This window comes from Cydia pomonella, chromosome 4 (assembly GCF_033807575.1).
Source record: "Cydia pomonella isolate Wapato2018A chromosome 4, ilCydPomo1, whole genome shotgun sequence".
In the NCBI taxonomy this organism is placed as follows: Eukaryota; Metazoa; Arthropoda; class Insecta; order Lepidoptera; family Tortricidae; genus Cydia; species Cydia pomonella.
In genome coordinates this window covers 4,318,721-4,345,938 of record NC_084706.1, presented here as the reverse complement: position 1 = coordinate 4,345,938, position 27,218 = coordinate 4,318,721, and the positions used below count along the sequence as shown (strand labels likewise).

Sequence of the window (27,218 nt, the reverse complement as noted above, 5' to 3'; positions counted from 1 at the left end):
GACATTTTAAACTTTAAACTTACACCAAGGAGCCGAACACCCAAAAGATACTAATTTTAGCCTATTTCTGAGAGAAAGTGTCATATTTTGCTTCAAATTACTAGACTTTTAAGGTGGCATCATCCAAGGGCTGAAATTATAGTACTTTAGTGTACGATAATGCTCTTTGGAACATTACGTCATACCGGGGTCCAAATTATCGTATATGTACGACAATTATCGTACGCCTGGTCACACTGAGTGTCAGTGTCGACAGAGTCAGCTAAAAACGCGTCAAACATCGCAACGTCGCGCCGATGGCCGTCCGGGGCATGGAGTGGCAACGCCGCAATGTATTTGTACACGACATTTGTCACACACACATGAGTAAAATTTATAAAAATATAACGTTGATTATTGCATGATTTCTGTATGAATCAAAGTTTTTCTATTAATTTAGCGCAAATGAATATTCGAAAGTAGATAGATGCGCAACTATTTATGTAATAATATTGTGTAATTAATTAATAAATAGCGATTGTTTTTTGTATGAAAATCGAACCACCTTAAGAATTAGATAGAGTAAACTGGGCGGCTACCGGGAAAATCGAAATTCGTCAATTGCGGGCATTTTTCTCTGTCACTGTAATGACGTCTTACTAAGAGTAAAAGAGAAAGATCCCCGCAATTTGCGAATTTCGGTTTTCGCGGTAGGCCCCCTGGATTTATTAAGTGTTAGGTACGCTTAAATACAAATAGTACCTACCACGCTCGCAAAATAGAGTTTAAGTACTCCTTGTTGACTTGAATGATTGATATGATCATATGATCATTATTTTAATTACCTGACACCAAAGAGAATTTGAAATAGAGGTGGATTGTCGAAGAAAACTTTGTAGCCACAGTAAATTTACTGCAATCACGGTCGTCTAGATGGCGCAACTTTTTGATATTTAACACATACCAGTAGAAGAATAGAAGTCAAAGCCAAATGGAGTTCTAAAAGTTTTAATCATGTGTCGAAAGATGGCAGTAAATTTATTAAAAAGTTTTAATTGCATTGAACTAATTAGTCCTATAAGGATAATATTTATTTGATCTAAGATTCACTGTCCCTTGCTTTCACAGGTAATGTACGGTTAGAAATGATACGTAGAAACGATGGACATAGCACAGTCCATTGTGTCTAGAGCTGACTTTACAAATGTGTAGAGCCAATCACTTTTCACGCTATTAATCTAGGCAATAGGCAAAGTCCATTCCGGTCTCACACGAATCAGAAACCCGATTGGTGTAAGCCACAATATAAATTATAGTCACTGAATTCTTGTAACAAGTCGAAATGGGAAAATAACTAAAGCAACTTAACCAACCGAAGTTCACAGGTAAACTGAGCTTTTCTATTTTCTACATTTATGAGCTTCGCTATTGAACAATGGTGTTATGCTATTTGTCAAATTCAAGCAAACATTATTAGTTCACAATGAAACAAAAGATGCAACAGGATAATCTGCACAAATAGCTGCCTTCTAGTCTAAGCAATAGGGTTCAAGTTGTAATAATACTAATAACCAGAGAATCCGGAGATAAGGAATATGGGCAATATGGACGGTCAAAGTGACCTTGGGGGGTTATTCCCACTAGTTACCACCAAGTTGTTACCAGTGGTAACTACTGGGATTTTTTTCCCACCTTTTACCACTGGTATAACTAATGGGAAAAAAATCCCGCTAGTTACCACCAAACCAAGTTGGTGGTAAGTAGTGGGCATAACCCGACCTTGGGCCGCGGCGTTTTGAACACAAAAAACTGACACGTTGTCACGGTTACTGTCTAGTTTATTAACTAAAAGAGAAAAAATGAATAAACTAGATTCGTGCAAAATAAACAACATTTAATTTAAAATAAAATAAAAAAAACAATGATCCGAAATACGCGGGCCACTTAACAAAAAATATGGGTCGCAGGTTTTTTTAATAAATTCACACAAAGATCCTATCCATTTTGCGGTTAGGTACTCTCGCCTGGGTTGTGCCGTCGGTGGTGTACGCGGGCGCCGCAATTGTGGACGACTGTACTTGGCTGCCCGGGGCTTGATGTAGTGCTGGCCCTTCTACTGGCGAGAGTAGCGTTGGTGGTATGTGTGGCTGCGGTGGATCCTCCACCCAAAATAGCAGCCCGAACGTTGGACCCTGGAACGCGTCATCCAAATGTATAAGGAAAAAGTCCGGCAACGTAATTTGTGAGCATCCCCGGCAAACGGCAGGAAAAGAAAGCACCTAAAATGTAGCAGTGATGCCGTGGATGTTCACAATCAGAGTCGGAGATTACAATTTGTAAAGATGATGCAAGAATTTAGAATTTTAAAATGAGGGTGGAAATAAATTCTGATGCAATACCGTTACAGCAGCATGATCGGGCAAAATCATATTTAAACTAATGAATTTAACGTGAAATGATTTGATGATGCAAAGTAAAAACACTAGAATTATCTTAATATCTATTTAGCAAGTAGAACTACATTTGCGTTAATAAATTTACCACTTACCCAATTTGGGGTTTATTCACACACACACGTTATAACATTTAACGTATTTACGACGCTAAACACTTTGAGGAACGTTAAGAGATGACAACACGAATATTAATTATATCAAATCGGTTACATTTTCCAAAATAGGTACGTATCAGAGACCGATGATCCGTGTGACGTGTGTTCTATCTCGAGTGCAGTTCGGGAATGGTGGGAGCGATCCGCTAATGCAACTCCCGATAAGTATATTCGACAAACAAAAGAACTCGTTACCGTGAGCGCTAAAATGTTGCTTACGAAATCTTTCGAAGAGCGCTAAAACGGCGCCGACGAATACTTGTTGCAATTTTATGTTTAAAATTGAAAACATTAGTTTGTAAAATTAGTTTTAAGTGGTATTTTCATTTATTTATGTAGTTTATTTAAATAATAGTACTTTCATGTAACGTATAACGTTACATATACCCGCCTCGTCTGGGTAAGGATTTTGGTCTTAAACAAAATCCGTCTCATTATCCCTAGCATTTACAGAATCATTCTATCAACTTTCATACTTCTTTCAAACTTTACTTTCGTTAAAACAGCAACAACTTTACGCACGCTGTTGATGTACACATTCATGAAATTCGAGGCATCAGCTGGCATAGCTTGTGACTCATGCTAGAAACTAGGTGTTCTTTGGGGCATGCCTATCTATTATTATAAAGCTTAAAATCTTTTATATGCCAGGCTCCAATATTTTTGCCTGCCATATCTTCTAAGATATAAACTAAAGGTGAACGCTTCTCAACTACTCTGCATTGCAAATATTTTGGTGCTAATTTCTTACTAAAATATTTATCCTTATCGCTAAGTACGTAAGTTCGTTTAAACACTAGATCGCCTACGTTATATTCTGCTGGTTTCCTACGCAAATTGTAATGCATGGTATTCTTTACATGTGCATTCCAGAGTGAGGCTTGCACATCATTGAATACCGAAGCAAGGCATCCCAAGTTCTCAGCATAAATATCACGCGGCAAGAACAAAACTTCGTCACCTAAGTCTGTGTCAGTGTAGTGCGATCCACAAGTGACTAACTCCCTACCGTGTACTAGGAAAGACGGAGAATAATTAGTGACTTCATTTACAGAGTTGTTCATCGCAAATTGAATCTTTGGGATAAAAGTGTCCCATGATCTATGATCGCTACCAACAAACGTGGACAGACAAGTGACAAGAGTCTTGTTGAAACGTTCCACTAAATTAATTTGGGGACAGTACTTTGGTGTATAATACACGTTTGGCACCTTATATTTTTTAAATAATGCGTCTGTGACAGAGCTAACAAATTGGCTTCCGTTGTCTAAAAAAATTGTTTGTGGTATACCGTGAACTAAAAAAATAGAGTCTTCTAAGACTTTAACAACTGAGTCGGCAGTAGCGCGACGAAGAGGGAATATGTTACAATATTTTGTAAAACAGCAAGTCACGACAAGTATATAACTATTCTGTTTGCGAGTGACTGGAAGTGGACCTACAAAATCAATCGAGATCATTTGATGAGGGCGACAGCATTGCTTGGGGCGTCCCATTTCACCCAAAGTAGTGTGATTTTGTGACTTATATGCCAGGCAAGTGGAACAAGAATTAACAAACTGAACGACGTCCTGATGCATCCCGGGCCAGTAATATGACAATGCCAGACGCTTGTACGTTTTGAAAATGCCGAGATGACCAGCAGTCGGTTCAGAGTGGTTTTCGGTTATGACCTTGTCACGAAATTCGCTGGGAACAACCTCCTTCCAAGCAAACTCTGAGGTGAGTTGTGATATGTTTTTGGAAAGTCTATATAAAGAATTATTTTTTATTAAAAAATTTTGAAAATTATTTGGACTGTTAAGACAGCCGTTATACATTTTAATGAACCATTCATCCTTAGTATTGGTTACCGCATTTGCAAGGGATATGGCAGAAATGGGGACTGCACGTGACAGAGCATCTGGGATTACGTTGTCAACGCCACGACGGTGCTTAATTTCGAAGTTGAATGAACTTAGGCGGACTCCCCAGCGCGCAAGTCTGCCAGTCGGATTCTCCAAGGACAGAAACCATTTCAGCGCAGAATGGTCGGTATATAGCGTGAACTTTTGGCCATTTTCTAAGTAACAGCGCCAGTGCTCGAGCGCTACTATTGCACTTAGAGTTTCCCTTTCGGTGATGCTGTAGTTTTTCTCGGCACCAGTCAGAGCTCGGCTCATATAGGCTACTGGGTGCTCCTTTCCGTTTATAGTTTGTGTCAGCATACCGCCAAGGCCATAGTTACTAGCGTCAACATGGACCTGGAAGGACTTAGAATAGTCCGGGCAAGCGAGGACTGGCGCGGAAACTAAAGAATCCTTCAAAGCGTTAAAGGCCGCGTCAGCTTCGGGCGTCCACTTGAACGGAGGAGCTTTCTTGCCATTCGAAGTCAAACTATTGAGCGGCCCGGCTACGGTGCTGAAATTTGGAACGAAACGCCTGTACCACGTTGCTGTTCCGAGAAAGCGTTTAAGCTCAGTTTTGTTTGTGGGAACCGGAAAATTTAAAATGGCATCTACCTTATTTGGGTCCGTACGCAAACCACGAGAATCGACAAGGTAGCCTAAATATCTTAATTCGCTACGAAAGAATTGACATTTTTCAAAATTTACTGTTAAGTTAGCTGACTTAAGCTTCTCTAACACACGCAAAAGACGAGACACGTGTTCCTCAAAGGACGAGCTAATAATGATAATATCGTCTAGGTAAGCGAAAGTTTTAAGTTCCATGTCACCAAACAACAAATCTACTAGACGCTGTTGAGTCGCAGGCGCATTGGTGAGACCAAAAGCGGTGGTTTTAAACCTTAGTGTTCCGCGACCTGGTACATAAAAAGCAGTCTTATCGCGATCCGAGGGTTCTATGGGGATCTGCCAGAACGCCTTTGAAAGGTCAACGCTAGACAGGTACTTTGCGTCTCGAAGATTATCGAGGATTTCCGAAACGTATGGCAAATTGTACGCGTCACGTTTAGTCACAGCGTTGAGCTTCCGACTATCGAGGCAGAACCTAGGCTGTCCATTCTTCTTAGTCACAATAAGTACCGGAGAAGACCACGCGCTCTCACATGGCTCGACAACGTCTAGAGACAGCATTTCGTCCACTTGCTCCACTAGAATACGCTGTTTTTCAGGCGACATTCTGTAATAACGCTGCCTAATTGGTTGAGCGTCACCTGTATCTATTTTGTGCGTGATTAGGTTCGTCCTACCTAAGCCTTTCTCTTCCATAGATATAGATTTAAATTGAGCTATAACATTATCAGCAATTGACTTCTGCGAGCCGACTAACTTTTCGTAGGAGTTAATGAAAGATTCAGGGTTGCCGATATTTAATTTGTCAAGAGGACTTTGTGATAATGTTATACTTCCTACATATTTGGGACAAATATTAAAGGCACGCCAAAAGTCAACTCCTAATATTATGGACGTGGGGTCCTCAGGGACCACATAAGCTGTTATGACATGGAACTGGCCTTCAAAAGTGATGGGTAAATTCATGTACCCGATGCACTTTAGAGGGTGATTTCCAGCTGCTGTTAAAGGAAGGCTGACACCCTGTTGCAAGGTGCAGTCTATTATATCGAGATGGGCATTGTTACCGATTACAGTGACTGCAGCACCAGAGTCTAGCAAAGCACAAGCATCCATATCGTTAATTTTAATATTTACATAAGGCCTGGAATCAGAGAGAGGTTTATTCTGCAGAATCGTAGATACTTGATAAGACGAAGAGAATGTTTTTATAAACGAAAGCCAAGACTCCCAATCTTTCTTATCAAAATAACTACAATTCTGCTCACCTAGTTTTTTGTATTTTTATTCTTATGACAAACTGGACAATCAGGAGTTTTAACATCTTTCATGCCACATTTAAAACAAAACACGTCCCTACTGGCCTGACATTGTCTAATATGATGTGTGTTATTACGACACCTTGGGCAATACGGTTGTTGTTTACTGTTTTGAGTTATATTGGACACAGAATGTATATAATTTTGCTGTGGTGGTTTGTTTTGATTTTGGTTATAATTTGCGTTTTTTGAATATTGTCCTTTATTATAATTATTGTTAAATCCATAATTTTGTTTATTATATGTGCTATTTATTTGTACTTTATTTGTACCTTTATTTGATTCCCTAGAGTACGCAAATTCGGGTGCAACAGTATCAGAAGTCACTTTTGGTGGCTCCTGAAACTGAGAAAGACGAGAATGATAGGTCTCGTAATTGCGACACAATGAGCGTAAGGAGTCTATTGTCCTAATCTCGGTAGATGATGCTGCTAGTGTACTTGCGTAACACGGCCTAATGTTGTGAAGTAATATTTCGAGCTGCTCCGCTTCGCTTGGGGGTGTCGAAAGACGAGAAAACATGCCACTCATAATAGAAAAATAAACAGTTATGTTTTCATGTTCACCCTGAGTCCGCGAGCGAATCTCCGTCATAAGGCGGTAATCATAATTAGATTGATCGAAATCCTCCTTTAATTTAGCAGCGAGTTCTGGCCAGGAAGAAATCTTGTCCCGTACCGAACGGAACCAATGCAGAGCGTTGTCTTGAAAAATTTCGGTAGCAAAAGCTAATACTTTTGTTGATGCAATGTTACGTGCAACAATAAATTCGTCGACGCGCTGTATAAATGAGCGGACGCAAGTTCTGCCATTAAATTTTAATTTACTTAGGTCTGCTACCGTGCGATCACATGTCACCGAAATCAAATTCTGTACCTCTGGGACTAAGGTCGAGGTCTCACTAGAGGAACCTGCGCCTAAAATAAAAGAAGAAGTCGCTGTTTGTGTAGGCTTCTTAGCTTGAAGAGCCGCGAGCTTCTGAGAAGCAGCTTTATAACCCCCTAGGATATCCCCATATTCCGTTTTGTCATCACTGCACGTTATCCTCGCTAAGCGATTATGAAGGTGATTCAGCATATTTTGCGTTCTCATAATAGTTGGTACATTTGGTTCGGAAATATCAAGATTTAACTGAATTTTTGTAAGAACTTCTACGCAACCCCTAAGATCCTGTCGAACATCTAACGGAGACTCCAATATGTGTTCAGCCGGGTGTTCTGCGGCTAATTTCACTATTTGTTTACGCAATTCCTCCACTGAAGAACCGGCAGTAGCCCCTCGGATTTGAACCTCATATTCGAGCTCCGATTTTTGAAGAGAAAGATATTTGACAGGCAACATTGTGATTTCAAAGTGAACTAGAGGGTAAGTGGTCAGAAGCAGAAACTAATAAACTTATAATAAAAATTCTCCGATCTGTTACAAAATTTTATGAATGATGAACGTTTGGTTTTCCAAATTAGAGGAAAATAAAAATAAAAACAGGTTAGTTGCAAATAAAGAGAAGAAAAAGCGTGCTACTAATGTGTACTTTTTACGTGAAAGGATCAATTAATAATAGGGTCACTATTTTTGTGATACAAAGCGTTATTTTAAGAAACAAAAAAAAAAATACGAAATTTAGACAAGTGTGGGTAGAAATCAATTTCTAAGGTACCTTACAAAATTTACAAATGATTTCTTACTATAAGTACACTTTAGTATCAAATAAAACCAAAAAAAAACGTTGCACAAAAAAATAAGCCACAAACATACACTAACTACAAAGGCCGAGAAATAAATAGGACTTGTGTGAATTTAACCACGTTAGAGGGCGCCAGTGTCACGGTTACTGTCTAGTTTATTAACTAAAAGAGAAAAAATGAATAAACTAGATTCGTGCAAAATAAACAACATTTAATTTAAAATAAAATAAAAAAAACAATGATCCGAAATACGCGGGCCACTTAACAAAAAATATGGGTCGCAGGTTTTTTTAATAAATTCACACAAAGATCCTATCCATTTTGCGGTTAGGTACTCTCGCCTGGGTTGTGCCGTCGGTGGTGTACGCGGGCGCCGCAATTGTGGACGACTGTACTTGGCTGCCCGGGGCTTGATGTAGTGCTGGCCCTTCTACTGGCGAGAGTAGCGTTGGTGGTATGTGTGGCTGCGGTGGATCCTCCACCCAAAATAGCAGCCCGAACGTTGGACCCTGGAACGCGTCATCCAAATGTATAAGGAAAAAGTCCGGCAACGTAATTTGTGAGCATCCCCGGCAAACGGCAGGAAAAGAAAGCACCTAAAATGTAGCAGTGATGCCGTGGATGTTCACAATCAGAGTCGGAGATTACAATTTGTAAAGATGATGCATCATGCATGCATGCAAAGATGGTGCATTACTGTGTCCTTATCAAAATGTAGCATGTGAAAGCTATCAGTGTACAATATAACAAGTGCAATTCATACATATAGTTTGCAACAATATTAAAAAACACCGTCATAAATACTAAATAACATCCCAGTGAAAGGTGCTCGACCAGAACGCGTAAGCGGCTACAAAACCTGCGGCGCTTACACCTTTTGTGATACTCAAACGCCGTGATCGTACAGCGCTGCGGAGTATTTAGTAGCGTGTCGTTTGCCTCAAGCGACTTAAAGATAACGCCATACTGAGCAGTAAGGAGCCTTTAATAGCGTGCAACTTTAATTATTTGTAGAAAATGTCTAAAATTACAACTCACAGTGTGCAAGATGCGGTCAAGTGCTGGGGTTGTGATGACCCTTTATACGTAAATGAAAAATTGGATTGTTCTAAATGCCATTTGGCATTCCACTACCAATGCTGCCGTATAAATGAATTGCAGTACAACAACCTTACAATCACCCAGAAGGCATGTTGGATTTGCCCAAATTGTCATGGCAGTGCAAGAAAAGGGGACAACGAAAATACACCGATTCGAAACCAATTTATGTTAGAGACCGCGGCACATGAAATCGATGTCGACATGAAGACTCCTTTATCATGGGTAACCCAAAGGCAAAAAAGTAACAGAGAAGACGCTGATCAATCTTTGTTATTGTTTCAATCTGGTAATAGAAGTCATCAATGCCTAACAAAAGAAGACGTCCGCGATGTCGTTTGTACAGAGTTACGCAACATCATGTCGGAAGAAATAACCAAAGTTTTAAGCCGAAGTTTGTCAACTCATCTGCAAGAGGTAAAGGCAGAGATGACGGGTCTAAAGGTAGAGATAAGCAAAGTGAAGGAATCCATGAACTTCATCAATCTTCAATTTGAAGATATCAAAAAGGACTCACATCATACGTCACAGGAGTGCAAGCGTCTGACAAAAGAGGTAGAAGTCCTACAAGCTACAAACAGAGAACTAAATCAACGCATTACTCAAATAGAACAACATTCACGTGCCTGCAACATTGAAATTCAATGTTTGCCTGAACACCGATCTGAAAACTTAGTGACTGTTATTATGCAGTTAGCAAAAACAGTGTCCTGCGATATAAAGGAAGATGATATCCATCACTGCACTAGAACAGCTAAATTAGATGCAGCTAGCTCGCGGCCGCGCTCAGTGGTAGTACAGATGAAAAGTCCCATAACTCGCGACAGACTACTTGCGTCAGTAATCAAATTCAATAAAACCCACAAGGATGACAAGCTCAACTCTAGTCTTCTTGGCCTTGGTGGCGATAAGGTCCCTATATATGTAGCAGAGCACCTTTCGCCGTACAATAGAGAATTGCATAAGGCGGCAAGAAAAGCAGCAAAAGATAAGAATTATAAATTTGTTTGGGTCCGAGGCGGGCGAATCTTTATTCGCAAAGACGAAACGTCGCAAGCCATTGTTCTGAAAGACCTGTCTTCAATTAGTCGACTCTTATAAGTGGCGTCTTTAGTTTATTGTTTACTTTTTTAATTGTAGTGCATGAATTTTAAATTATTATTTTTACCGTGAATAACTTAACTGTGTACTATCAAAATTCTAGAGGGTTGAATACTAAAACCATAGACTTTTTATGCAATGTTTCTGTTAATCAATACGATATCATTTGTATCACTGAAACGTGGCTACAGGATAATATAAGTGATGGTGAGTTGTTCGATGACAGATATAATGTGTACAGGCGTGGACGAAATATTGATAGTCCATCAGCTAAAAAAACAGGCGGAGGTGTTATGGTTGCTGTAAATAAGAAATTAGTGTCTTACAGAATGTATGAATTTGAAACACAATTAGAAGACTTGTGGATAGCTGTAGAGAACAGATCTAGAGGTTGTGTAACAAAAATATGCTTATGCTGTGTATATCAACCCCCACCAGTAAAATTTAATGATCTGGAGCTGTTCTTTGATAAGGCTTCTGCAAATGTTATTGGTTTTACTGAAGCGTTAATATTAGGAGATTTCAATTTGTCTTCCGTTGATTGGATTGCAAGCAATTCCGATACATCTATGTTACCTGTAAATAATTCTTGTAACGTATACCAAGCACTTATTGAATTCATGGCCTTTTGTGATCTAAAGCAGTATAATAATGTTATGAACATCAATAACAGGTTACTTGATCTTGTGTTTTCAACAAATACAGTCTCTCTAGATCGAAGTAAAAACCCGCTGAGCATTGTTGACTCTTTTCACCCACCGTTGGAAATGTACTTAGATTTAAAACTTGAGATTACCCTTTCTCCTACATTACGTCCAAAATTAAATTTTTATAAAGCAAATTATGATGAAATAATTAAATATTTAAACAATATTGATTGGTGTTTATTGTTAGAGGCACGTCAGGATGTTGATGAAATGGTGCATAAACTATATCAGACATTACAAGTCGCTATAAAAAAGTTTGTTCCATTAACTAGACCTAAAGGAACTAAATACCCAGTCTGGTTTACAAAAAATCTAATTCGGATGTTACATGAAAAAGAAAAAATTCGAAAACGTTATAAAAAATATAAAAATCCATTAGATAAAGTTTCTCTCGATTTGCTTAAGAAACGATGTACCGATCAAACCTTAAACTGTTACAATCAATACTGCAGAAAACTTGAAATGAATATAGCGCAAAACCCAAAAAAATTCTGGTCATTCATCAAACATAAAAGGAAAAACAAATCATCCATACCATCTAATATGAAACTTGGTAACGAACAGGCCTATGACTGCAAAAGTATCTGTGAATTATTTGCGAGAAACTTCTCTTCAATTTACGAATCAAATGTTGATAATTCTGACAACACAAACCTCATACATGAACAATCCGTGTTGACCAATTCATTACACAAAATAATTTTTGATGAAAATATGATCTTAAAAAAAATTAAAGCTTTGGATCTAAATAAGGGACCTGGTCCAGATTGTCTACCACCGATATTCATTTCTAGGTGTGCGGAAGGCCTGATACAACCGCTAAAATTTATATTTAACAAATCTTTGGAAACTGGCATTTTTCCTCAAACATGGAAGGAGACAAAAATAGTCCCGATATTTAAGGATGGCTCGAAATCTGACATAAAAAATTACAGGCCTATTTCTATTTTATCTGTTATGCCTAAAATTTTCGAATCATTGGTCTATCCTTTCTTATATACCCACTTTGCTCAACAACTTACAGATCGACAACACGGATTCGTGCAGTGTAGATCTACTGGCTCAAACTTGGTGGCCTTTGTCGAAAGTCTTACGAAAAATATAGACAAGCGTGTGCAGGTAGATGCTGTGTATACGGACTTCAGTAAGGCTTTCGATAAAGTCGATCATACCATTTTGATAAGTAAATTGGGAGATTATGGCGTTTCAGGGTCACTGTTGTCCTGGTTCGGGTCCTATCTGGCCAATCGCACGCAGTATGTAGCAATTAATGGTGAACAATCCAAGCAATTTTTTGCAACCTCAGGTGTCCCACAGGGATCACACCTAGGTCCATTATTATTTTTAATTTTTATTAACAGCATAGTGACCTGTTGCGTTAATTCCGAACCTTATCTCTACGCCGATGACCTTAAAATTTTCAGACCTATTAAAAATTCTACTGATAGTAGTCTGCTTCAAGACGACTTGGATAGGTTAAGTAATTGGTGCTCCCTGAATAAAATGACGCTGAATGCCAAGAAATGCTTTTACGTCTCTTTTACTCGCAATAAAAATATTGTGCCCACTTGTTACACTATCGGAGGCACGCAACTTGAAAAGGTTGATACAATCCGTGACCTGGGAGTAACAATAGATAGTAAATTGAATTTCAATGCCCATTACACAAACATCATTAAAAAAGCGTCTCGTATGTTAGGTTTTCTATTAAGAAACGCTGGACAGTTTAGGTGTGCTCGTACTAAAGTATTGCTATATAATACATTAGTCAGAAGTAACCTAGAGTACTGCTCCCAGGTTTGGACACCTTATTACGAGGTACATAAGAATCGAATTGAGAAGGTACAGAGACGCTTTTTAACACATTTAGGATATTCTTCTTCCAAAAGCCGTAAACTCACATCATATAGTAAACGACTGAAATTCTTTCGATTTATGTCACTAAGTAACAGGAGAAAAGTGCTAGATTTAATGTTCCTTTATAAATTGGTTAATAGTACGGGGCTGGATTGTCCAGAATTGTTAAGTAAAATTAAAATAACTATTCCTGCTAAGCTACCTCGTCCTGGTTTGTATAAGCTGTTTAGAATTCCATTTGGGAAAACAAATTTAGGTCGTAACTCTGCCCTTTTAAGAATGGCAAAATTATACAATCATATCCCTGGCTCTGCGGGAGTTGACATATTCAACGATAGACCAGAACAGTTTAAAAGAAAGGTGATGAAATATGTTGGCTCACTGGATATCACAAATAATTCGCCACAGATTCACAGATGACTTAAAAATACTTAATAAAATATTTATATAAAATATTTGTATATAAGTAGTTAATAATTGTTATCAACTATTTACCATCATCCTAGTTGTACGAATAGCATTAGTTAATGTAATGTACTGGTACTAATTAATTTAACCGTAAGATTACTGCATGTTCACTGGTAGAAGACACTTATATAAGATGTGGTTACCTATAATTAGATAAGCATCAGTCCTGATTGTCATATAGATTTAAGAGCATGTAAGATGTATTATCTGTTGGTAATCCTAAATAAATAAAAATAAAATAAAAAATAAAATAAAGATGCAAGAATTTAGAATTTTAAAATGAGGGTGGAAATAAATTCTGATGCAATACCGTTACAGCAGCATGATCGGGCAAAATCATATTTAAACTAATGAATTTAACGTGAAATGATTTGATGATGCAAAGTAAAAACACTAGAATTATCTTAATATCTATTTAGCAAGTAGAACTACATTTGCGTTAATAAATTTACCACTTACCCAATTTGGGGTTTATTCACACACACACGTTATAACATTTAACGTATTTACGACGCTAAACACTTTGAGGAACGTTAAGAGATGACAACACGAATATTAATTATATCAAATCGGTTACATTTTCCAAAATAGGTACGTATCAGAGACCGATGATCCGTGTGACGTGTGTTCTATCTCGAGTGCAGTTCGGGAATGGTGGGAGCGATCCGCTAATGCAACTCCCGATAAGTATATTCGACAAACAAAAGAACTCGTTACCGTGAGCGCTAAAATGTTGCTTACGAAATCTTTCGAAGAGCGCTAAAACGGCGCCGACGAATACTTGTTGCAATTTTATGTTTAAAATTGAAAACATTAGTTTGTAAAATTAGTTTTAAGTGGTATTTTCATTTATTTATGTAGTTTATTTAAATAATAGTACTTTCATGTAACGTATAACGTTACAACGTGGAGTATGAACATTTGCTACATCTGATTATTATTCTTAGTTTTCGAAAGCATAAGGCTATCAAATTAAGAGTATCATCACATATTATTTATTACTTGACTAATATTGATATTATAGCAAACAGGAAAATAATAATTATCAAATGTCGCTCTTAGTTTTAGCTGTTACTGCTTACTGCAGGCAGTACAACAATATTTTTATACATTTACAACCTCATGCCATATAAATTAAAAAAAAAATGTTCGGGTGCCGTTTCATGGAACTGACCACCTGTCATAAATTAGTTTTTGCCCTAAAATGTCCATATTATTTTGATAAGTCCCTTTGTACAAAATCTTTTAAAACTAACATTCCTTTTTTATATGAAAAGACAAACTTAATATGTTAAGATCAACTTAAAACTCGTTCATTTTTTTTAACCTGATTTGGGAAACAAAGAAGATCGAAAACATTTTGTTGAGTAAAAGTAATTTGTAATCGTATAAAGTAATTTATTACAAAATGTAATTAATAATTCGATTACTAACTACATTTTGTAGTACAAAATGTAGTTAGTAATCGTTAATCAAAGGCTCAAGTACTTTTTCCTAGTAATTGTAATTTGTAGTTACAACTACATTTTGTAATCATAATCGTTAATCTGTAATCCAACTACTTTTTGCCCAACATTGGCATCTACGTGTTGGCTTCGACTCCGCGCACGCCTCCCTAATGTCCGGGTCAACATTGTCCCGTGTAAGACATACAAATAATTTATGATATAACATTTTTTTTCATTACTTGATTCTTACTCAATGATGTATAAAGTTTATAATAGAATAAAAAGTAGAATATTCAAATTCCATATTCCAAAATTTTTATTTTGTGTTGCGTTATAAAATTTATAAATTAAATATACTTATTTTATTGTTAAAATGCCAAGATTGTTTAATCTGGATTCAGTTATTGTAGCCCGAAAGTAATTCAATTTACTGAAACTCCTCTCATATGAAGCATCTGCTCCCAATTGGAAACAGTGTAGGTACCGAATATTAATCCAGAGTCACCCAATTAGAAACAGCGACATAGTTTCTCAATTGCAGAAATAATCACATAATTAAAAAAACCTTCACAATGGTCCTGAATAAAAAAAAAACCTACGGGGCACCAACATATTATTGTTACATTCCCGGTGCCCACGATGAACTCGAGAGATTTTAACCACATTACTGAAGCCAAAAGAAAGAAAACGTTAAAAGGGTTTGGGTCCATTTCGTAAAAAAATATGTTATGGTTTTTTTTTCGATTCTTTTAAAGTTTAAAGTGTTTTTATTCGTAAGTATATCTTAAACTGATTACAGTGGTGGTAGGTAAATAAACATGTGTAGCACTATAGGTACCCTGTGTGATGGCGTACAAACTAACATACGAAATAAATGTACTTATTTATATAAAACAAAACCTAGTTATTATTAATATTAATCAAAAGTCATGTGACATGACTTTTAATGACATGACTCATGTCAAATCAGAAGCATTAAAATTATACAGCAAAATTTAGAAATAATGTAAAAACAATTTTCAATAAAAAAATTCAATAGTTTATAATTAAATTGATTTAAGGGTAGCATTCTAAAATAAACAGGAAATTTGTTATAAATCTTTTAGCAAAACACACTTTTGCGCATTAGGGCAGTATTTGCGGAAACTGGAAAGAGATTCTGAGGGTAGCTGCAATTTCTAGCAAATACCTCAGAGACCGTCCTTAACAGTGTTGGGTTTGTTTTGATGTACATCGCAATTTCAAAAATGTAGAGGCAAGATAATGTAAGAATGTTCAGGTCTTTAAAATGTCGCACACAGCTATCTGATGGGTGAAGCCCTCGAATCGCTTTCACGCATCTCTTCTGTGCCGTAAAGACGGCTTCCCTGTTGACTGAATTACTCCAATAGATGATCCTATAGCGTAAGGTAAAGCCGACGAAACTGTGATAAGCCTTTATCACAGCCTCCGTACTAACTTGCTTGCTTGCTGTCCAGTTTAAATTATTGACAATCTGGATCTCATTTCTTTGATAAAATGCATTTTCGTTTTATTTAGATTTATCGTTAAATTATTGGTACGTATTTGTAGATCCTAGTTTTTTCAGTGTTACTTGTCACTTTTTGACATCTACGAGTATCAATAAAGATATTTGGACTCCGTCCCATAGTGGCAACGTCGCCATCAAAAACGCGTTTTGCACTAAGTAATAAAATTAACTGGTTTTAACTCTGAAACTAGGCGAATTAAAAAAATTGGGCAATTTAGTCTTTAAATCTGATTAGGAAAATCCCTCGGGTTCTCGTGGGCACGTTATATATTATTTCTTTAATGGCGGTTGTGCAATATGCCACAGTTCTACGATTTTATAGGTGGCACTACTGATGTTCACGGTCGGGTGTCACCCGGGGTGGGCCGCCCCCGCCTCCCCGTCCTTAGCTACGCTACTAGTAACTAATAAGCCTTTTCTGTCGGGTTAATGGGAGTAATGTTGGACCACTCACGTCTAGCCATTGCCGTGTGTATCCAATGTCCTCAAAGACCAGTTCAAAGTCGCTCTTTATGAGGCCGTCCAGGGAGTCCAGGCTGGGGGCAGCCGCGTTCAGGAGCCAGAACACTACGCTACTGGTGTAGTAGTTGTACATCAGCATGCTTGTGAGCCCGACCACGAGCAGGGCCAGCTTTCGACCTGGAGGTTAAAAATTGGTAAAAACTAGGCCTGCGACGCCATAGGTCTTGCAATTATTTCTACCAGTGTCTTCATACTGTAATACTAAAGTTGTTGCTAACGTTATTACCTAATTGAAAAGTGTAAAATAAAAGCATAATTAAATAAATGTACAGACTGTTTGGTCAATCGCTTGACAAATTAAAATGAAAGATAGGTTGGGCCATTTGCTATCTTCCCAGAGAATTGGAGGCCTGATATTTAAAAACTGGGGTGATGACGCAGTGTTGTGTGCAACCCGTCAATTGACAATGTAGATACTGCCGGAAACGAAGGTAGATCCTCTCCTCCACAGCTACCGTTTTCAATTCACAAAATGTATCAAAGTGTGAGTGACATGTTTATATTTTTATAGGTATGTAAAAATCATAACAGCAAAAAGGTAAGTACTTAACTCGGATCGTATGGTTTAAAATAACAATGAATAATATTTTTAAATGTATCTGACATAGAATAAGGTGATTAAGCAAAATTTCTTACTGGAACTATCTTTCTTCGTCTGATGTCCATCCTCGTAATCTGTAAAATTTATGTTTGTATATACTTTGAGGAAATGAGTAGAACTGAGGTAACGATGAATGACAAACAAAAACAAAAGTGTACACTAAAATTAATGAAATGCAAACACGGACCTAGAGTAATGAACCGGATAGGATATACATTGACCAAAAAGTGTGTCCACATGAAAAGTCAAGTAAAGTTAGTTGCAATGTACCTAGGCCACTATTTAAGTATAAATTTGTTGCTGTAATATGACTTTAAATGTTTAAGTAGCTTTTGCTAATTCTTTTTTTTTTTGCCTACGGGCCGACAAACTTGTAAGTGATTCGTTCCGTCAAACGTGATAAAGATTGCCTGTAAGCAACCAGTAGCTTTATAAAACAGGAAAGCGCTTGGAGGACGAGGAAGACCTTGCTGAAACCCGGCCGCGAGCACGCTGAACACGCCGTACGAGCCCGGCTCCGGGCGGCGCTCCACGGCGGCCGCGGCAACCAGGACCAGCGCGCACACCACTCCCGTCGCCGCTGCGCACCACCACACCTCCGGAGACATTGGAGTCAGGAACTGGTTCTCGTAGTCGCCGATACCTTTCTCTGATATCGTGTAGTAGAATTTGGTCCTGATAATGCAAAATTTAAATTGAAATTCACTTCAAGGGTTCTTAATTAGGTTTCAAATGGGTTTAAGCTAGCATAAAGCGGCGTGAGTTCAGGTCTTTCTCCGAACGCAGCTCGCTGAGCACTGAGCAGACGGCCGGGTGCATGCCCGGGATCGCGGGTATCAATCATGGTTATTGAATTGTTATTTCTAGATATTTTTAACAAAAAAGAAATCGATGAGTGAGTTCAATCAAAAATAAAATTATCTATGCATTTTTTGAAACATTTTTAATATTAACATATCAGCTTTTGTGCAAAATCTCACTCGAGTTCAGTGACGGAAGGGAAAAACGGGTCCATCCAGTCCAGCCAATTGGAGAACAGCCGAGTACACGTCGACGAGATGTCCTGATCGCGCCACAATAGCATGTTCGACATAGCCTGTACATAAACATTATTCTCTGTTTTTATATCACAAACAGGTACTACCTATAGGTAAATAAAATACACAATTTTCCTTCTTTTAGGCCAAAATATGTACTAAAATTACAGATCGGCCGAAGACATTTCAGACTCGGGTATGTCTTTAAACTACATCCTAAAGAGAGGTATGGGCACTGTGAATGTCATCTCGCTTTGCGTGGTAGCCTGTAGGGCACAGCACCGAGGATGTCATTCCAGATCTAGAGCAGAGCCCAACTGGGGAAGTGGTCCTCCACCTTTCAGGAAACCGCAGCCAAATAACACTAAACCCTTACTCATAGTGTTGTGTTCCTGCCGGTGAGTAAGGATACCAGAGCTCAACGAGGGTGCGGAGTGTTAGGATCAGTAACATGCATGTAACTCCTCTGGAGTTGCAGGTGTACATAGGCTCGAGGACTGCTTACCATCAGGCAGGCGTGCTTGTTAGCCACCGACGTTGTATAATAAAAATAGGGTTTTCGAACTGTCATTTTAGTATCTGGGATATAAAAAAACAAGGAATAGGTAGGCACTATTATATTATCGACTGATAGATACAGATGGCTATCCCCGGAAGCCCCCGCAGCTGTTCATAGATGGAGGTCAAAGAACATAGAGGTAGAGATACAATAAGTATAGATATGAAATGGTAGAGCCGGCAGATGACCGAACGAGATGCTCTTATGGAACTTTAAGTAGAAGTAGCAGAGAAAGCGCTATGATTGTTTGTCGATAGCTTATGGTGGGCAACAAATAACCCGATCAAATTACGTAGGTTGATATTGGTAAGTTGCCAGGAATTTTAAAACGTGTTTTTAATTTGGCGCATTGCATATATGTTCTGTCCTTCACGGGCGCACGCGTAGCACAATACAGTTGATTCTACCCTCTATGCCAGAGGAGCAGGCCAGAATCCCTACCCTCTCAGAGTAATATACAAAACGAAGTAGAACGATTTCCTTGCTATCGAATCTGGGGGCACGGTAGTGCCCCCGCCAAGACGAGCGAAACCAAGCGCAAGGGCACTACCTACCTTTTCTTGAAGCGCTTCGTCGTTTTTTTGAACCCTCTTTTGAACTTAGGTTTGGATTATACTAGATAAACGAAATTCCCGGAATATAATTTAAATAGTGAACTTAATAAGCATAAAAAAATTCAATTGCATAGCTGTCATACTTTAAATTTTATTTATATAATCCCGATATCTAAATAACCCCGATTTTGGTCACTGACTCACTCACTCACTGATGATCATCAAAACCCTTAGCATACTTCCGTAATCCTGAAATAAGGGGGTGAACAGGGGGATGGAATTTTGTATGGGGAATGGGGGAACCGCCAAGCCATATATTTTGACTAAGGTGTAGAGTTCGTGAAGTTAGGGCTTGTAGAGTCAGAAGCTTGGCTCTACAAAAGGTCTGATAACTTTTTTACAGTACGTGCCTTATGTTTTTGTCTTGGCAACATTTTACATGAAAATGTTTTTGATAGGATCTCTGAGTCTGTCAGCGAAGAGAGGTCTTATCGTCTTTTAGGGACAACTACGGGTGCACTCTAAAATAGGTATAAATATGTTTATTGTGAATGATTAATTCGATACATAATATCGAATTTGGACGGTATGGGATGCATTTAGAAGGAGAGAGGATAATGTAGTAATAACTACGAAGGTACGTGACAATTGAGACGTAAGTGGAGGACCGGCGCGAAATCGCCTTTTCATACAAACTTAGTCCTCATTTTCCTCTCTGGATATTAACATTATTGAAAATATTTTTACACAATTTGTTGTATATCACCCACAGCCATGTCCCTATGTTAATTTTTGTCGATTTTTTAATTATTATAATAGATGCAGAATTTAAAAACTTGTATGAAAACTGTTCTCTCTTATTTTTAACAATATTGAAAAAATCTAAAAAAGTCAACATACTTAGTTGGGTCATAAGTTCTGTCACAAAGGTTTTGACTGATAAAATGTAATACAAACCTTTTAATAAAAAAAGTTTGTTATAAATTGAAAGCTTGTTTTATACTGATAAAAACGTAATATAATTAGTTTAAAATATAAATCGCGTCTTAATTTACTACTTGTTTACTTTGGGATTGACGTTGGACGCAAATACGCGGCTGGATTGTGATAAATTATACTTTACCAAAAGGAGTAAAAATCAGTGTCACATTAATAAAAAGTACAATCGTTTATTTGTATAAATCTACTTTATTAGAACGTTATTTTATCACCTGTAATTAGTTTTCTGACAAGTTTACTCTGTACTTCAGCTAATAATACCCTTCAAACTTAGGGTATTTTTCAGTGATACTGTAAGAGAAGGGCGGGGTTGACGTAGAAGAAAAAGCTAATTTCCAAAACTACTTATATTGGTCACAAAAAGGGAAAACACATAAAACACTAATAACACAAAATAGAGGAAAAATCACTTAAAAGAAACTTAGATTATCGCGGGAATAACATTTTTGGCGCGCAAATCACGTGTGTGTCAAAGGTTGCGATGTGCCGCGAAGACTGGTTTGTACCGCGTCCGCTAGCCGGCCGGAGCGGGATAACCTTGGGTTGGGCTCTCCCTTCCACTCGCTCGCCTTGTCACAGCAAAGCAGAGTGCCGTGGAACGGAGTGTAATTATTGTTCCCTATATTTATATGGTCGGACAGTCGTGCTACTTAACATTACCACCCCCCAGTTGGAGACTTCATTCGACAAATGTACCGTCTGTAGGTAGCACGGCTATCCGAGCAACAGGACGACGCAGCGCCCCAGAGGCCGTTCTTATGTCTACCACACGCACATGACCATCACTTCTCGGAAACACTTTGGTTATTATGCCACGGGGCCACATATTACGCGGCTGTTTGCCGTCACACAACACCACTACATCACCCACTTTGACGGGATCCGTTACCGATGTCCACTTCTGTCGTTTCTAAAGGGTGGGCAAATATTCTCTGGTCCACCGCCGCCAGAACATCTCGGCCAGCGCGTTTGCCTTCTTCCATTGGCGGTGAGCATTGACGTCAGAGGGATCGAAGGTCGTCATGCGGGTTTCACCCGTCGCTGTTCCAAGCAGGAGATGGTTTGGCGTGAGTACGACCGGTTCGTTGTGATCAGTCGCTACATAAGCAAGTGGCCGACTATTCACGACCAGTTCCGCTTCCAGCATGGCGGTGTGCAGGACTTCTTCGGATGGCGCGCGTTCCTTCAGTGTTGCATGAAGCGCATTCTTCACGGAGCGAATGAGGCGCTCCCACGTACCACCCATGTGTGGAGCTGCTGGCGGGTTGAACCGCCATTCAATGCCTTTAGACAAGGCCTCTCCTTGAAGTCGCTCGGTGTTCAAGTTTCGTAGAGCGGTGCGCAGTTCCTTGTTCGCTCCTACGAAGTTTGTTCCGCAGTCACTCAAAATCATCGCTGGTTGCCCGCGGCGCGCTATCAAGCGGCGCAAGGCAAGTATGGCAGAATCACTACTAAGCGACGCAGCCAACTCGAGGTGAATGGCGCGTGTAGCCAAGCAGGTAAACAACACGCCCAACCATTTCTCCCGGCGCCGTCCAATTGTGATCTCCATAGGACCGAAATAATCGATCCCGCAGTTGACGAATGCTCGTCGTGTCGTGGTAAGTCTTACGGGTGGTAAGTCTCCCATCTTCTGTGGTTTAGGCTGCGCGCGCTGCACGCGGCCATATTGGCAACGCGCAACGACTGCTTTTACAGTTGGGCGAAGGCAAGTCACCCAGAACCGCTCTCTCAAGTTGTTGACGACGGTTTCGTGGTTCGCGTGCAGCGTACGGCAATGATAGTGATGTACCAGCAGCCGCGTGCTACGACAGCTACCTTCGAGGATAATTGGGTGTCTTTCGTCGAACGACAACTCAGTTGACGCCCCAAGGCGGCCCCTAACGCGAAGAAGCTCATCCTCGCCGATTACAGGATCCAACTTTAGCAGGCGGCTGGACCTAGAAATCGAGCGTCCCGCCTGTAGCGCTCTCAGCTCCTCGGGGAAGGAACGAGCCTGCGCCTGTTTCAATAGAACCCGCTCAGCCTCCTGCAGGACGTCCATAGTTACTTCGTCCGCTGTCCGCCGCTTACTTCGACATGCGCGTATAAATGCAAGCACGCGTGCAGTGACGCGCACAGCCCGCGTCCATGTGGAGTACCGTGTGACATCGATGAACAGACCTGGGGTGGCCTCAGCTACCACGTGCGCCCTCTCCAAGCGCTCAGGATCAGCGGGGGTCTCGTCATGGCTCCAGCTCGGCCATGTTACCTGTGGATTACACAGAAAGGGGGGACCCGAAAGCCACATGCCTTTGTCATTAGGCCAGTCCATCCTGGTTGCCTCATCAGCAGGATTGGATTCTGAAGGAACCCAGTGCCAGTCGCTTCGCTTACTTAAATTGTCAATCTCTGCTAATCTATGCGAAACGTATCTTTGATAGTCGCGTGCGTCGGAATTAATCCACATAAGAACTGTTTTTGAGTCAGACCAGAGGTACAAGTTTGTGATAGCGAAATCTACTTCAGATTTTATTGTCACTGCTAGTCTACATGCTAACACGGCGGCCTGTAGTTCCAAACGCGGAATGGAAACTACCTTCACAGGGGTCACGCGTGCCTTTCCTCCCACCATAGTACATACCCTATTGCCGCCACTGTCAGTACCAACCAGGAATCCCACAGCGGCGTACGCTTTTTCACTGGCATCACCGAAAACATGGAGGTCTACCGCTGCTGTCCGTTGCAGACCGTACCAGCGTGGTCCATCTCTTCCTCCTGTAATTGAAGGTCGGCCATGTCCAGGGCTAGCTTCTTTTTTATAAGATTCTCTTTTAATTTGGCCACCTCAAGTTCCGCTTCGTACTCAGCGCGTAAGCGCCGTGCATTGAGGGAGGCCTGGCTAAGTTTCGAGTGTTTCGACGTGTTGCTGGCTACGCTGGCGTTGCTCTTCGGCCGCACCGTGGCCTCTGTTACCGGCGTCTTCAACCCCGACGGCGGTAGTTCATCTCCGTGGCCTTTCTGACCACCCACCGAGGGGGCACGCCCTGGCTGCAGAGACGGTGCGTGCTGTGATACGTCGGCACCCGACGGAGTCCCCAATCCCGAATCTGGCAGTTTCCTTAACATCGCTCTAGTTTTGCTACGTGTTCTCCGTTTACTGTGATCACTCATCTTTAGCTATTTCACTTATCCGGCTCGAAGGACCAATTTTGTAAGAGAAGGGCGGGGTTGACGTAGAAGAAAAAGCTAATTTCCAAAACTACTTATATTGGTCACAAAAAGGGAAAACACATAAAACACTAATAACACAAAATAGAGGAAAAATCACTTAAAAGAAACTTAGATTATCGCGGGAATAACATTTTTGGCGCGCAAATCACGTGTGTGTCAAAGGTTGCGATGCGCCGCGAAGACTGGTTTGTACCGCGTCCGCTAGCCGGCCGGAGCGGGATAACCTTGGGTTGGGCTCTCCCTTCCACTCGCTCGCCTTGTCACAGCAAAGCAGAGTGCCGTGGAACGGAGTGTAATTATTGTTCCCTATATTTATATGGTCGGACAGTCGTGCTACTTAACAGATACGCAAATTTTTGATTGCCATACCTACGAGTGCGTTTGGTAAAACACATACAGTTGCAGGTTGACAATACCAATACACATGAATAATATATTTTAAGGAAGATAAAAGATCCAGCTTTTATTTTATGTAAGATTAGACCATTTTTATAACAATCGGAATATTACATAGAATTGTGCAAAATTGAGACAGCAAATTAAGTTTAATTATAATGTAAGTAATTAAAGTAAATAAAATTCAGCATAAATAAGCTTTCAACCCATAAGGGATTTTATCCTATAGCTTTTTTATCAGTCAAAACCTTTTTGACAGAACTTATGACCTGACTAAGTAGCTGTTGTATATTACATCAAATATTTTCCATTATGTCCATATCCAGAGGGAAAAATGAGGACTACGTTTGTATGGAGAAGCGGCCTTACCCGCTCATCTCAAGACCGTCAGTTTCAGCGAATTTGGAAAAAAAATATATAACGGGGTTGAAAATTAGCTTAGTAGTAGTAGTAGGTTAGGGAATAGGTTTAATTTCAAGTACCTTCTTACAATACCTAATCATCATAGAAACTAATACAAAATTAAAGCTTTGGAATCCCAAAAAAAATAATGATGCACTTACCTTAGTGGAGTTACGCTCCGGCGTGCCGATCCAGCGCCCCACAATAGTATAGTTGAAACTGAAAAACAAAATACTTATTATAAATACTTCTAGGCTAGGGTTGTCGCACACCACACACACACACAGGTTTCTCAGTTTGTGTGCAACAGCAAAACCGGATTTCCGGTTATTTCAGTGATTTCGATTTTACGTATAATTTGTAACATAAGTAAAATGTTCAGGATCAATGCTTTAATATTCAGTCTTCCGCGACATTTCTATTTACTCTTTACCAAGACCAATCAAATTCCATCAATAATGTTTTTGACTAACACGTTCATAACCTCATGGTCAGCAATTCTAAAATGGAATGTCTAAGCAAAATATTACATGACAACGGTGTTACATAGTCCTCCTTCAGGAAACACACATTGCTGATGATGCCTAACCCGCTCAACGAGGTAAAATAGTGAGCTTTGATTTGGTAGCGGCCATATATTATGCCATAAACATTAATAAATGAAGCTACATCTATAAGAGAATGCTTATGCACGACGCACATGCCAGCCTAAGCTACCGATCGCCTTCTCTACGGCCCCGAAACCTGGCCCCGCTCAAACGGTATCACCAGGCTACGGTTCGCGGGGTTGGATAACGGTCGGTAGCAATAAATCTGGCCTACACCTGACGTTCAATCGTCCAAACGTTGTCGACGATGAAGGAACGCCTCACGAGGATAGGGCGCGAATGGACTAGGTCTCCGTAGCAGAAATGTGTGGACTAGATCCTTCACACCCTTGCGAAAGGGTGTCGAATGAGCTACAAGCAAAATGTAAAACTACGACATACCCCGGTCTTCTCTTACTGCCCAGGTCAACGTGATTTCAAATAACATCGATTGCAACAACATCGCCACCACGACCAGCGGCGGCTGGCGACTAAAAATTACGGGTGTTCACTTACATTAAAGGAAAACTAAAACTACAAAATCTATTGCATCCCACCTCCGGACCTTAACCAATGAACCATACTTTAAAATAACTAAAAGTAACAATGAATATGGGAAAAGGCTCTGGCCAACATACCTGCCTAATATCCTGAACAGCTTACCCAAACAAGTAGTAGAAACTTTAGTAAAACATCCTGATAAAATAAAGAGTACACTTAAGAAAGCACTGATTAATTGAATTAATTTTGTTACAAATTATAATAACATGTAAACACTAACTGCCAACAGGACTAATTATATACTTAGTTAAGGCTAAACTTAGTTAACACAATCTCCAAATATAGAGATTATAACTGAGTGCTGACTGTACCTCAACAAAAAAAACTGAAATAAACAGATTAAATTTTGAATTTGATTTTTTTTTTTATTAACCGTCGCAAAATACCTATATAGATATCGGTTTTCGTCCACCCGGTCATTGAACTCTCTTTAGATTTTGGGTAAGTACCTATATGCAATGGAATATAATGCTTTACAAATATCGTGAATGCATATATGAATGTTTTTTTTTAATGAAAATAAGAGCTAAATTGTTCGGTCCAAACATTTTTACGAAAATTGAAGGTCGTCCTTTTGTATCTAACTCGAGTCAATTTTGCAAAGTTTTTTCACATTCTTATATGAATGTCACGTTATATTCATTCATTTTTAAGCACTTTACCACAAACTAATTATGTGCACTCACTTTTTGAATTCTTGTCTAATTATTTAGAATGAAAACAGTCAAAATTGCATTGCCGCGCGTATTTGCAAACAAATGACAACATGGCGCGCGGAGTGCGCGCGCATTCGTCGAACGGGCTAGGCGCTAGGCGCGCCGCTCCATTTTTACGTCTTTCTTCATAGATAGAACCTCTTCTGTTTCACGTGCGAAACTGTAGCGAAACTTCTCTTTCGCTCTTATGGAATTTCCTATTGATTCAATGTACTAACAAGGAAGGGTACCTAACTGTCCGACTCCGATTTTATTCATTTTGATATATGTTATAGAGTAGTCTAAAATAACGGTCACGTATTTTTTTTTAGCTGCCCAAACTCAATCTGTTAGGAGAAAATGGCCTTCAAAGTACTAAAAAGTTAATAAATCTTCTAACTCCTATAGAAAGTGATGCTCGAGCAACTTGCTAGTTAATGGCTTGCTTGAGTATATGTTTGAGAGCAGGAAAAAATAATGTACACGTGTTTTGTTATATCTGCTTAAACTCAAGTTTTCCTAAAAAAACACCCGTCTTTATGTGTAACTTTAGCGATAAGATATTATAAAACTTCGAATGTCGATTTTTTTTAGGAAAAAATGAGTTTTAGCCGATATAACAAAACACGTGCTCATTATTTTTTGCTGCTTTCAAACATATACTCAAATCAGCCATTAACTAGCAAGTTGCTTGAGCATCACTTTCTAAAGGAGTTAGAAGATTTAGTAACTTTTTAGTACTTTGGAGGACAATTTCTCCCAATAGGTTGAG

The 27,218-nt window shown here is 39.4% G+C and overlaps 1 protein-coding gene across 3 annotated transcripts in view; it reads right to left on the bottom strand.

Annotated features, from left to right (window-relative positions):
• LOC133516882 (ionotropic receptor 75a-like) overlaps positions 1–27,218 on the bottom strand; it is a 55,203-nt gene that overhangs the window by 9,888 nt on the left and 18,097 nt on the right. For all 3 annotated transcript variants that reach the window (XM_061849908.1, XM_061849907.1, XM_061849909.1), the window contains 5 exons: positions 24,765–24,822; positions 18,424–18,539; positions 17,910–18,118; positions 17,479–17,517; positions 16,775–16,959 (listed from right to left, as the gene is read on the bottom strand). In XM_061849908.1, the coding sequence (XP_061705892.1) occupies positions 16,775–16,959; positions 17,479–17,517; positions 17,910–18,118; positions 18,424–18,539; positions 24,765–24,822 (607 nt within the window). The remainder of the gene's footprint in view (positions 1–16,774; positions 16,960–17,478; positions 17,518–17,909; positions 18,119–18,423; positions 18,540–24,764; positions 24,823–27,218) is intronic.